Source organism: Astatotilapia calliptera, chromosome 15 (assembly GCF_900246225.1).
Source record: "Astatotilapia calliptera chromosome 15, fAstCal1.2, whole genome shotgun sequence".
NCBI classification, from domain to species: domain Eukaryota; kingdom Metazoa; phylum Chordata; class Actinopteri; order Cichliformes; family Cichlidae; genus Astatotilapia; species Astatotilapia calliptera.
This window is the reverse complement of record NC_039316.1, coordinates 1,635,779-1,648,289: the sequence shown is the minus strand read 5'-3', so window position 1 is coordinate 1,648,289 and position 12,511 is coordinate 1,635,779. Positions and strand designations below refer to the sequence as shown.

The 12,511-nt window shown below is 43.1% G+C and overlaps 1 protein-coding gene across 3 annotated transcripts in view; it reads right to left on the bottom strand.

The window, feature by feature from the left end:
- Positions 1–12,511, bottom strand: part of bcl11bb (BCL11 transcription factor B b) — a 37,061-nt gene that overhangs the window by 23,005 nt on the left and 1,545 nt on the right. For 2 of the 3 annotated variants that reach the window (XM_026194446.1, XM_026194448.1), the window contains exon 2: positions 5,600–5,983. In XM_026194446.1, the coding sequence (XP_026050231.1) occupies positions 5,600–5,983 (384 nt within the window). The remainder of the gene's footprint in view (positions 1–5,599; positions 5,984–12,511) is intronic. The other variant, XM_026194447.1, reaches the window with a different exon arrangement.

Here is a 12,511-nt window from a genome sequence, read left to right as displayed (position 1 = left end):
CCTACTGATTACTGGCTGCTTGGCACTGGAGCGAGACAGGGAAGCCGGCGAACAGGGGAAGGTATGAATATGCAAAAGCCTGATTGCTTTTCATGATTAAAGCCTATTTAATATGGAAATGAGAGCAAGCCAGGTGATTAAAGGAACATTGGGTGGTGGGGCAAAAAAAAAGAAGAAAAAAATCAGGGTGGGGAGGGAGAAACAGAGAGAGGAAAGAAGAGGAGAGAGGAGAGGGACACCTTCAAATCTAATGTAGAGGTGTGGAAACAGGAATGTCACCGTTATTTTGTGGCAGTTTTGACCTCTTTGATAGCAAAGGTCAGTGTTGCTTTTGTAGGTTACTCCACAGGCCTTTATCTAGAAACCATAATGACTCATTTCAGGTAAAAAAAATAGAAAACGTAAAAAAAAATCCCCGTTTCATTAGGACTAAAAAAGACGTGTTTTACGTTAAAATGCCTCTGCGTGTTTTTGCACCTGCAGAAAATGTAGGTGTGACGGTTCTAGAGTGGCGGGTGCCTCATTTGAATTCTTTGATCATGAATCCAGCGCTACTTTGGCTCAGTTAAGAAAAGAAGTATCGGTATCGTATTGAGTTTGTGAAGAAGAAGAAAAAAGAAGGAGAAAAAAAAAGCAGCGCAAAATCTTTATCTCAGTGTAGTGACATGCCCACTAAAGCGAAAGCAGGGGGATCAGAGGTGGGCCGAAGAGAGAAACACAGAAAGACGTTTGAGGATGTCACTGTCGTTCACATCACCTCATGAAATATTTACTTTGAGCTCCTCGCAACGTGTTTGCGCGCGCGGTAGAGAATGAGATAGAAAAAGAAAGAGGCTGTCATGATGCGACTTCACCCGTCTGTGCTGGATGTCTTAAAGTGCTCCAAGGGGGCCCAACAGCAGTCCTAGGAGGAGTTCAAAGCGGGGCCAGGGTCGTCTTAGTACACTAACACTCCCCTTGCGACAACCTCTCGCTTTCTGGATGACACGCATCATTCTTCACCCACACATACACATATACAAATTCATCCCAGGCACACACGCACGCATATTAACATAGTCTGACAAAGCTCTGACACACACATGCACACATAGTGCATGCATCAGCAAGAGAAACTCTGGAAAAAATACAAACAGGGCACAGAAGGGCCATTTTTCATCTACGCCGTCGAGTATGCATTTGCTTGCGTGCATGTGTGTGTGCACGCGTGTGTTTGTGTGTGTCTGCGTGCAGCTTTTGGGGTTGAATCTGCTAGCCTTGCAGCATGATTGCAGTTTAAGCAAGGAAGCTGACAGACAAAGAGGCCAGACAGGATGTTATAAAACACAGCCAGGTGAGGAGTAAAAAAAAATAAATCCAGGACCGGGGGGAGGAAGGCAGAGGGTTAATAATGTTAGATATGCAGGGACGGCCCAGGCATTTCATGCATTATCAGCATGCTTACATTAAAGCTTATTTCATCTTCCCGCAAGTCAGATACACACTCTAATTTACCTGTGTGTTTTGTGTCGACTCCTGTGCTGCAAATATTTGCGTGCATCTGGTTGCGCACCCCAAACTTCCTCGATACCACGTGTAAGCCAATGCGATGTTTCCTTACAGTGTGTGCGTGTACAAATGTGAGAGCTGCTAACACACTGGACGTAATTAGACCTAATAATGTAATCCAATTTGGTTGAAACTTGAGACTGCCTTGAGTGGCAGTATAATGTGTTGAACAAAGCCATCCTCCTTTCTTTCATTTGGGGCTTCGAGTGCTTTCATGTTCTGTTCTCTTAGTGATAAGACTGTCTGTGTGAATGACTAACTGACTGCTGCTGTAACAGGTTGACTCACCCCCCTCCTTTAAACATTCACTCAGCACCTCTGTAAAATGTATAGCATCTTTGTTTTTTTTTTGCTTTCAAAACACTATTTTTGCACTCGTGTTGCTACTCAATGCTTCACACTCAGTCTAATGGGAACAAACTAGACAGTTAAAAAAGCTTTTGCTATTATCAGTGCTGGTTGGTTATTTTGTAATTGATTTTTTATCCACTACTGGGTAAAGTCTTAGTAAAGGGAAACAACATCGTTGTACACTAAAATTAGCAGGTACATCAAAAACAAGCTGTCGCAGGTTTGTGGTCAGTAGATATTAACCAATCTGTGTGATAGTGGTACATGCAGCTGCAACCTGTAATAGTCTTTAACTCTGTAACGCCTGACACATTGAATGATGGGTATTTTGAAAGTATATTTAAAAAATATGAAAAGTATCATTGCTAATTTTTTTCTTCTAATATATTTGATATATAAATGTATTCACAGTGCAACGCTGGTCACGACTGTATATTTTTAAATCAAGAACAAATGTTTTTGAAAGTTTATAGCAAAATATTGCACATATGAAAATACATCAAAATATAAATTTTAATAATTTACTCAAAGTGTAAGTTTATTCAGCTGGATGCAACTTTATGCAACATTGTTTCACTAAACAGGAAGGAGTGTGTTTAATTGATAAGGACAAATGCTGTTTTGTAATTTGTATCTGTTACTCCACACGTTATTAACAAAAAAAATCTTTACATTAAGAATCTTTAACTAGTAAAGTTTATCTATTTTTTATTCGCTTATTTTATTTATTTCAGTATGTAACAAATTCTTCGTTTCCCTTTACTGTCTGAAGTTCCTTTACGATCCATAAGTGGGCGGTATATAAGGTAAGGCTTAGAATATATGAAAGGTTTAGAAATTTTAAACTGTATTTAAATATCACATTAATCAGATTTCAAGTCTTCACAAACAAAGGCGGAGGAGGTTTAGGGGCTGCCTGCTAGCAGTTCTCTTTTTGAATGAAAGGAAAAGGTAACGTTTGCCAACCACGTAGCGTTACGTCAAACTTTACATTTCAATCCTTTGATGTTGTTCTGAAGAATCTGAATTTGTTTTTCCTTTATCAAAAGATATTTTTAATGCACACTAGTAAAAGAGATAGCACAGCATGCTTAGTAGAAGGACATAGAAAGGAGGGTGGGACACTTGCAGAAAAGGGCAGTACTGAAAAATGGGCACATATCAGTGGGTCTAACAAGTAAACGTGGAAGTTAATGGAACTGCTGAGAGACGCTTAGCCATGGTGAGACTGAGAGAAGGTAAACCATGCAGGCAGAAAAGAGGAAAAATACCGATATATTCATGTTTCTGGACAAAAGGAAGCTCTAATTTAATCGACGTGGTAAACATTAAGAGCCTGAACACTGGTGCAAGCCTGCTTTGTCTCCATTTAGCCCAGGACCTCACAGCTTCTTCAACTCCACTGACATATGACGAACGATATCTGAAAGCTATCTTCATGTCTTTGCACAAAAACACATCGTACTATAGCTGTTGTGCTTTTCAGCAAAGATTTACACACTTATCCAGCACACACAGAGGCCTAAACAGGTGGCAGCCTACTTTAGACAACAGGGATCATGTATGTTTGTTCAGAAAAATAAGATGGCATGGACTTCATGTCTCCTCCACTGAGAATCATCTCAGACGCCTTTGTAAAGTTCGACTGCTTTTTTTCGTATAAGAAATTGTATTTTAGGTGCAAGCAAGGCGGGTTGTGCTTAAATGACCCCGCGCTGTCCACAGTGCTGAAATAAAGAAGCACACAGCAGCCTGTTACTGGCTGTGCTTGAGTTATTGTCATTGCTTACATTAGATCGGTGCTGCTGGCGTGTATGATGTTCAGATCAAGTGGCCTGTCTGTGCCTTTGACTCTGCGTGTGTGTGTGTGTGCGTGTGTGCCTGTGTGTGTGTGTGCAGTTAGGCAGTGCAGCTGCTACGGCCGAGTGTGCTATTCTGCGCCTGGCGTCTTTGCCTTTTTGCTGCGTCTGTAAAAGTTACTGATTGTTGTGAGCCCTGTACTCGTTGCTCTCATAATGACATTGATTTGGCCGTTGTGGTGTCTGTATGTGATGCAGCATCCTGTTTTACTGTGATAGTGGTGCATCATTGATGGTTTCACTAACCGTGCATGCATGTCTTTGCAGTTCTTCTCTCTCATAGGAGTTGTGTTTTGTCTTTCACCCAATTTAGGTTAGAGTCGCTGTAAATATGGTGTGGTTGTCAAATGACAGCAGCCAGTGGAGCTCTAAAGTGTCATAGTGAGGTTATTGGGTAAGATACTGTTTCACATATCAGCTCGGTCGCTACAATCTTTAAAAAAAATAAAAAATAATGTTACAAACTTAGTGAGGTTTACTCAGGGTCATAATAGTGCCTCTCTGTATTTTGACCACCTGCCTGGTTTGTAACTGTGGTGACTGAATCTCATCAAGTTTGGGATCAAATACTTCACAGTTCACAGTCGCTTCTACTGTACATGTGTGTAAATATATTATAAATTAGTGTGTCACAGCACTTGTTACACGAGGACGTAACAATATAACATTGTGCTGACCGGCTCCTGCATTAACTGCATAATCTCGCATGTAATTCTACTCGGTAACTTTCACAGTGAAGCCATCTTCCCTCTTCTAACCAGCCCTTTCTGACTCTACTGGAGTCTGTGTAATCCTGGATACCCTTCCCAGCTCTCGGGTGTGATGGTGACTGTCTCTCTCCTGATAACTTTGAATTGGTTTCCCTCCGGCGCTGGCACTCTCCAGGCCTTGCCCCCCACCTCTCCGCCTTTCCCTTCCCCTCATAGCCAGATGAACGGCCTTGCTGCTTTATTAATCCCCTTCTCCTCACCACGCACACAGATGAATTTTAATCAGCTTTCTTAACCTCTTCATATGCTGCAGGATTTCTATACAAACGTTCAGACACGTGAGGTGCACTCAAAAAAAGAAGAAGAAGAAGAAGGAAAAAATACAGGCACACACAAATAGACACACACATTCTGGGGGCGGCTCCTCTATCACCTTCTTTCACAATTGGTTTCAGCTGAAGAAGTCCTTGAGGCCTGCAAGTGTGTGCGTGTGTGTGTGTGTGTGTGTGTGTGTGTGTGTGTGTGTGTGTGTGTGTGTGTGTGTGTGTGTGTGTGTGTGTGTGTGTGTGTGTGTGTGTGTGTGTGTGTGTGTGTGTGTGTGTGTGTGTCCGTGCCCGTGTATGTTTGTGTGTGTTCTGGTGTGTGTGTGATGTTTTACTTAAAATGGAGCAGAATAGACACACAGTGCAGCTCTCACTCACTCTAATAAAATCATCTCAGGCTACATTAATCCCTCCTGAAGGCCACTGTCAAAATAACAAACAGCTGGGATTCTTTAAAGAGAGCTATCTGTCTCGGACAGGTGAGAGACGTGTGTGTGCCCGTGTGCCCGATCCAGGTATTACTCATGTTGTGGGGACCTAAATCCGTTTGCTCTGCCATGATAGGCCAAGTGTCTTACTGACAGGGACAAAAAACATGATATTTTCAACACAGCAGGTTAAGGTTTGGGTAAGTGTAGTAAAATGAAAGCAAGTCGACAGCAAGTCCTCTGAAGTCACAGATATAAAACTCTATATGTGGATGTGAATGCTCATTTATTTAAGTGCGCCTCTTGTGTGACAAGAGAGCTCTTTCCCGACCTCTGTGTTTATGGGCTCGATGTGTACTGGTGCGCTACAATCTCTTTACCTCCTCTCTCTTGTTTCGGGCAGATCCCTTTGGCTGGGGTCAGCCTCCTCGCCTGATCCTCCTCCCCTCCTGGGGTCACCTGGACGCCCACTTCCACCGGAACAGCCCCTCTTCCCAGCTCCAGTGACCTGGCCCTCGGAGAGATGGGAAGGCCCATAACCCCGCCAGCTGCCCCAGGTTTGGAGAAGGACCCCAGTCCGCCAATGGGCCCCCGGCACAGACGGCGCTTGTGCTCGATGAAAACCAGGATATCACCCAGAGGGAAGTTAGTCTGGCACTGGCCGCAGGTCAAGAGGTCATGCTCTCCAGATGCTCTCCTCCGAGGGCTCGGGGTGGACAGCTCAGGAGATGGAGATCCTGCCCCTGAGTCATGATTGGCCTCTGCTGCCGAAATAAGAAGGGGAAGGTAAAAGATGTCAGTCAGTGATGTTATTTTAAGAAAGATAGGAGTAAGATAGTTAGAGCCAAATATAGAGAGGTAAAGGGAAAAAACACCCAGCGAGTTTAGTTATCCCTGAAACCATTACCTGATGAAAGCCATCTCTTCCTACCACACAAGATGATCATTACAGTCACAACTGTGTGTCACTTTCATGGCATGAAACAACGCCGCTGTTAAGTTGCTTCGCCTAGGCAAACACCTGCACTGCTTATCCGTGAGAGATCTGCGTGGGCTGCACCCAACACATAAACTCCACGTGTATGTGTGTCTGTGTGCATATCAGCCTGTGTGATTGTGTGTGTGGCCAGGAAGCTATTCATCTCACAGTGCAGGCTTGGTTTCCGGTGAGGGCCTTTTGCTGCACTAAGCTGTCATAGCTAGACGGCTCCCTACACCACGGGAGCCCCAGCTTGTGCAGAACAAAGTGTAGAGTAACGTAGGCCACATCCACCACCCTGTGTGTGCGCGCGTGCGTGTGTGTTCGTGTTTGTGTGCATCCTAGAATAAGACAGCGAGAAGAAAAATTAAAAGGAGAGAGAAGAGAAAAAAAAGGGCCATGTCTAAGTGCGTGTGTGTACATGAATGGATCAGGTGAGTTTGAACAGTGTATTCTCCACAGACAGAAAATCTATAAAGCCAAACCCGGGGTCCTGTTAGGAGAGTAAATCTCATTCTTTACAGATCTGACACGGTCATTAATAACATTTACACATTCTTCCCTCTGTTCCTCCCCGATGGCGCAGACTCTGTCCCTCAGCTTAACGTAAATCCCTCATGGACAACCTCCATTTTTTTTTACATTTTAAAACTCTACCCTCATGCACCAGTATGGAAATGTGTCCTCTTCTAAAGAGCCCCGAGGAAACCTGAAGCTCCAGAGACTGAAGGCGTGTCTGAGTGAGCGGGTACCCAGGGAGAGGTGTTGATGCCTGGGAGAGAAGCATAGCAGCACTTGCCTGTCTGCTGCGTCTCCACTTCTAGCGCCCGTATCTCCCCCCCTACCCACGCCCCCACACCCCTCCCCCTACACCCCTTCTTCTTTGCCTCCTTTTCTCTTTTCCTGACACCCTAATAATTGCAAAGATTAGACAAAGAGGGTGTGTGCTCTCGCTCTCTTCTTCTTTTTTCTTTTTTTTTGTTCTGCTGTATTTATCAGACCAAAGATCCTAAACCTTCTTATCAGCCATCTCACTCTGTCAGGGAAGCATTGCGTCGCTGTCATAATGCTTAAACTCGGGCAGGATTGGGGATGAATACTAACGCATCCCTTTTTTCCCCAAATTATCATTAGTATTATTATTATTATTTATCATTTTCAAATATTTCTTTGTAACTATGATCCCCCCCACCACCACCCCCTTTACCAAATCACCCATCCGCCCACGTATACACTCATACACACTTTCCAGTCCTCTCATTCCACCCTGGAGTGATGATCCGATGCCAAATATCTTTTCTCTAAATGGCGATGGCTTCCTGGATGCCCGCCAAATAATTTCCATCTCATAATCTTTTGGCGGCAAAGAAGGAACACAGCCGCATATTTACCTACAGTTCACAGCTTGTGACCATGATTCGCTCGCGCAGGCAATGTAACTCTGCATGTATGTGCAATGCATACAAGTAGGACGGTGCAGGAGATCTTTCTGCTAACGTTATTTTTTTTATTTATTTTTTTTTACTTTGGGGAAAAAAAAAACAAAAGAGAAAAGAAAGAAGACAGGTGGCATGAGGCACGGATCCTCGTGTGAGAAATGCGAAAATGAAAAGAAAAAAAAAGACAACTACAAGTCAGCGAGCTGACAGACACCTGGGCATTTGAACTCGACTCTCTCTCCCTGTGAGAGACAGAGACAAATAGTGAAAAGGCCTGTTTGTTAGCCTACGGTTGAGTAACACGGCCCGAGGCTGAAAGCAGTAAATTAGCAGGAGTTGGCACCGTGACTGTGAATATCTGGAATATCAGTCGGACATCTTCTGAAAACCGCACCCCTCTCTGAAACCCGCGCACTCATCTGTCCCGAGGCTCACCTGTGTGAGAAAAACATGTGTGCAAGAAGGAACCAAACGTGGAATGCTTGCGGGGCGGGAGGGTGGTACAAAAATAAAAAAATAAAAAAATCTTGGACACAAGCACGGCAAAATGGAAACGTGAAAGAATAACAGACTAATGTAGCCGATCACGGTGACAGACAGTGTCTAATTCCTCAGTATAAACTCCTATGTGAGAGGAACAAGCTTGATAGGTAAAGGAGCATAGCTGACACGCTGTCAAACATGCCATCGTTGGGGAAGGCGTGATGATGGCAATGAAACCGGGCTGTCTGACATGATAGCACACATACTTTATTTCTGTCTCTTCTTCTTCTTCTGTTTCTCACATACACACACATATAAACTTGGAGTTATATTCACCCTGTGACAGTCCTGCTACTCTGCCTTATCAAGTGTGAGTTAACTGAGGCAGCCTTAGAGCACCCCCTATCAGTTTGATGAGGAGAGAGTCAGTCATTCACTCCACTATTACTACTGCTGCTGCTGCTGCTGCACACAGCCACTGCACAATATGTACCAGATGGGAGCTCAAGACAATGGGCCTCTTTCACCAAAATTTCCATCTTTGTAGAAGGTCAAAAAAAGCTGTTCAAAGGCCAGAAAACACTTAATAAAAAAATATTTTTGGGATTTTTTAGATACTTTTAAGTGCAAATGCTGAAATTGATCCCGTGTAGTTTGGCTATGCTCGAGCGGTGATTAAACTGGTAAAAAGTTAGCGGCTGGGTAAAACCAGCTAGGTGGGTGAAACCTGCCAGAGTGCATATAGGAGGACTCTGGCCTCCAGTCATGTCCTCAGACATTAATTGCACCTATAAGTCCTTCTAATCCTCAACTATTGTGTTTGTTCTTATATGTTCTTATACATGACGACTCTCTCGCAGTTTCACTGTGCCCGAGGTGAGGGCAAAAGCAAGGAAATTTGACAGCACGGCAAAACAAGCTCTACTCTTCCCAACGGAATAAAAGGAGGAGAGGAGGGGGGGAGTCAATTTTTTTTGGATAAGACACAATTTTCTTTTTTCTTTTTTTTATTTGAATTTGACGAAATGCCCCGAAGAAGCAGTGTCAGAACAGAAAACCACGAAACTATTTTCCGCTGGTCTTACACAACACTTTAATACCAGCTGCGCGCTCTGTTCGGCAGTTGAAAGGCAGAGGAAGGCCATGGGCACTCGTATGACAGTCGGCCATAGCGTATGGGTTCAGACCTGTCTCCCTCTCTTTGTTTTCCCCCTTTCCATTTTGCTGAGCTGAGAACACATGCACACACACAGAAACCCCCAAAGGGGAAAGTTGGGAAAGATTCACGCTGTCGTTGAAAATAAATGACACCAGCAACGACGCAGATGGTTGCAATCAAAAATTCAAACGACAAGCGGCCTCGCTTAGCCTCTCCCCTTTTTTCTCAGCAGCGATTGCCAAGGAGAGCTGCAACAGTGTGCGTTGTGAAAGGCCAGGCCTGTGTGTTTCATTATCATATCACCATTTAATCTGTAGCAGCCCTATTTCTTATCATAAATCTTAGATTATCAGGCCTGAAAGTGAGCAAAATACAACTGCAGCTGACTGTGACTTGTCACTAAATCGCTATAAATGACTTGCAACCTCTGAGGCATGACATTTGGTGATATAAATCAAATTTGACAAACAATTTTAGAGATATCATAATAATAATAATTTAAAAAAGCCGCTTTATAAGCATTGCAAAACGGATTAAACGTGTTCGATAATATTGAAATATAGAAGGAAAATCGGCGAACAAACTGCAGCACTGCCTCGCAGTGAATCATAAATCGCTCAACAGTCATCTCCCCTGTGAGATTATCATCCGGTTACCACAATGTGTGTGCATATTTACTGTGGCGTAAGACTGCGTACGGTGGGTTTCTCCCCATCATTTGACAGCCATATGGTGTGCATAAAGAAGAAAACATTAACTGTTTCACAAGTAGCATGCCAATTCGGAGGGTAAACAGTTATCACGAGGCGTTTCCACGGCTGAATCCAGAGAAGAATTCACAGTAATAAATCTGATTCGAGATTGCAAATGCACCACTCTCTGAAGAAAGGGGGGGGAGCAAACCTGGGATGCTAAACGCCAGTCGTTCCACATTAATTTGACTAATTCATAAGGATATTTGTGTGACAGGTCTCTCTTTGTCACGGATGTGACTCCGAAGCTGAATCACCGAGCCTGAAAAAGCCTATAGGGATGATTTCCCTGTAAGGAAACCGAGAATGAACTATAAACTGCGCCGACTGAATCGGCCTGCTGCATTTGTCACAGTGAGAGCATAAACAGATACGTGCTGATGTATTCTGAGCGTGGTTCTTTCTGCAGTTGCACAGTATAGGCAGATCTACATAGAGTCAGCGTGTTCCTTCCTTGCTGCATACTTGCGCACTGAGTGCCTCGACTGCAGTTACAGTCGCTTGTTCACCCCTTTAGATGTCTGGCCTGGCAAGTACACAGGCTTCTGCTAAGCCTGTCCAGAAATATGCAGATATTCAGGTTCTGTTCATAAGTAGTGCATGACCTGTAGTCCTGCAGCTGGCACAAGGCTGTGTTCTGTTACAGTGAGCCATGACGTGTGTTTTGATGAATGCTGGTGCCCTGCAGAAGCTAAATATCATTCCTTTTATAAAGAGATACGCCGAGACTGGTCTCGACAGTTGATACAGAAAATGTGAAACCGTCGAGCTGCAAAGTGATATTAAAATCAAACTTTCTTTTTTCAGAAATGTACTTCTTTCTTCTCGTCTTTCTTTCTTTTTCTTTGGCAGTATCTCCGTACATGTGTTGACTTAATCAAATAACAAGTTGGCTTTCCTCCCACTGCCCCTCTTTGTCCTCCAGCCTGAGTTGTGGACACAGGTCCAAGTCCTCCCTCTTGAACCTGAGCCTCTCAGGTCTTTGCCACTGCTGGAGTATGTTTTTTTTAAGTAGGTGACACTGAAAGAAGATGAGAGCCAGGCCCTCTCTCCACACATTTCCCCTCCTTTCCTCCACCCTGTACTCGACCACCCCTGTGTTATTAGGCTAAGCACCAAAACATTTGTCAGCATTTAGAGATATTAAGTTGTTTTGTGACACTTGCAAGTTTTGTTTTTTTGTTTTTAAAGACCAAGCCAGAGATGATTAAAAAGATTTCTAAATCCAGTCATTTAAAGCTTCAGGCAAGAGCAAATGAATCCTGGGGACATTTCAGCGCAGCTTGAGAGCTTGGACAGAGAAATTAAGAAAATGAAAGCTGATCTGTGACAGCTAATTATCAGCCTAATGACATTCAGCAGGTGCAGAAGCAGAAGCAAATATTATTTTAGCCTTAATTTGTATGAGTTGACTAATAACAGAGGGATGTTATGTAAAAAAGAGGGTGAAAAAAAGCTGCAATTGTTAGACACACTTTATCCAGATTAAGTGTTAAACACACAAAAGCAGTGCCTGAGGTGCAAACAAAGTTTTGCAAATTTTTGTTTGTTTGTTTTTCGGTTCAGTCGAAAAAATGTACGACTGGGGCTGAAATCATCTCCACCTGAATTAATTATCAGACAGCCAGAGCGACAACAGAGAGAATCAGCCTTCACATCAATAGCTGCACCATAGCCAAGCATCAGCTTAACGTGGTGCTGCACGTTATCACAAATAAAAATAATTCCATTAATTTAACAAAAAACCAACCGCTTATATCTGGATGTGTCTCTCAGATCGCTCTCTGTGTCTGAAATTGGCGAAACAATTTCAACAAAAACAAAAAGAAAAAAAACTTCAGAGGGGAAAGTCAATGAGAGAGTGCCAAAGTGAATAGTGATGAGTCTAAATGTTAAATGTGTCGGGTGGGACGGAATGCACCTAACCGTTTTCAACGCAAAACAGATTGGCCAAAGATTACATCATGAACTTCTGCAATGAATTACCCAGATTAGGCCTCTATGAAATTGGATTTAGGCACAGCAGAGCGCTGGGAGATGAAGGTTAGATTGATATAATTGATTTGAAATTGGATTATAAGACTTTTTAATCATATGCTCGCCTCCCTAAAAAAAAGAAAGAAAGAAAGAAAGAAAAAGGAAAAATCCTGCGCAGTTTTGTTTTTTTTGCCGCACTCGTGAAAAGAAGTTGTGACCCTACGGATCCTAAAATGTGGCCCACGTAATAATAAGATTAGCAAATATAGTACAAATAAAAAAATAGTGATCTTCCCCGTGTGTGTGTGTGTGTGTTTATTTTCGTGCCCTGCTCCATTCTTAAATATTCTTCTTGTGGGCCGGTGTGTCGCAAAAAAATCATTTTAAGTTTGATGCTTTGTGCCAAAATGTTAGAGTGTGTGACAAAAAGTGAGAGAGAAAGAGAAAGAGGCTATTTTTTAAGAAAGAAAAATAACTTTAATCGTGCAAACTCACCCTCTGTG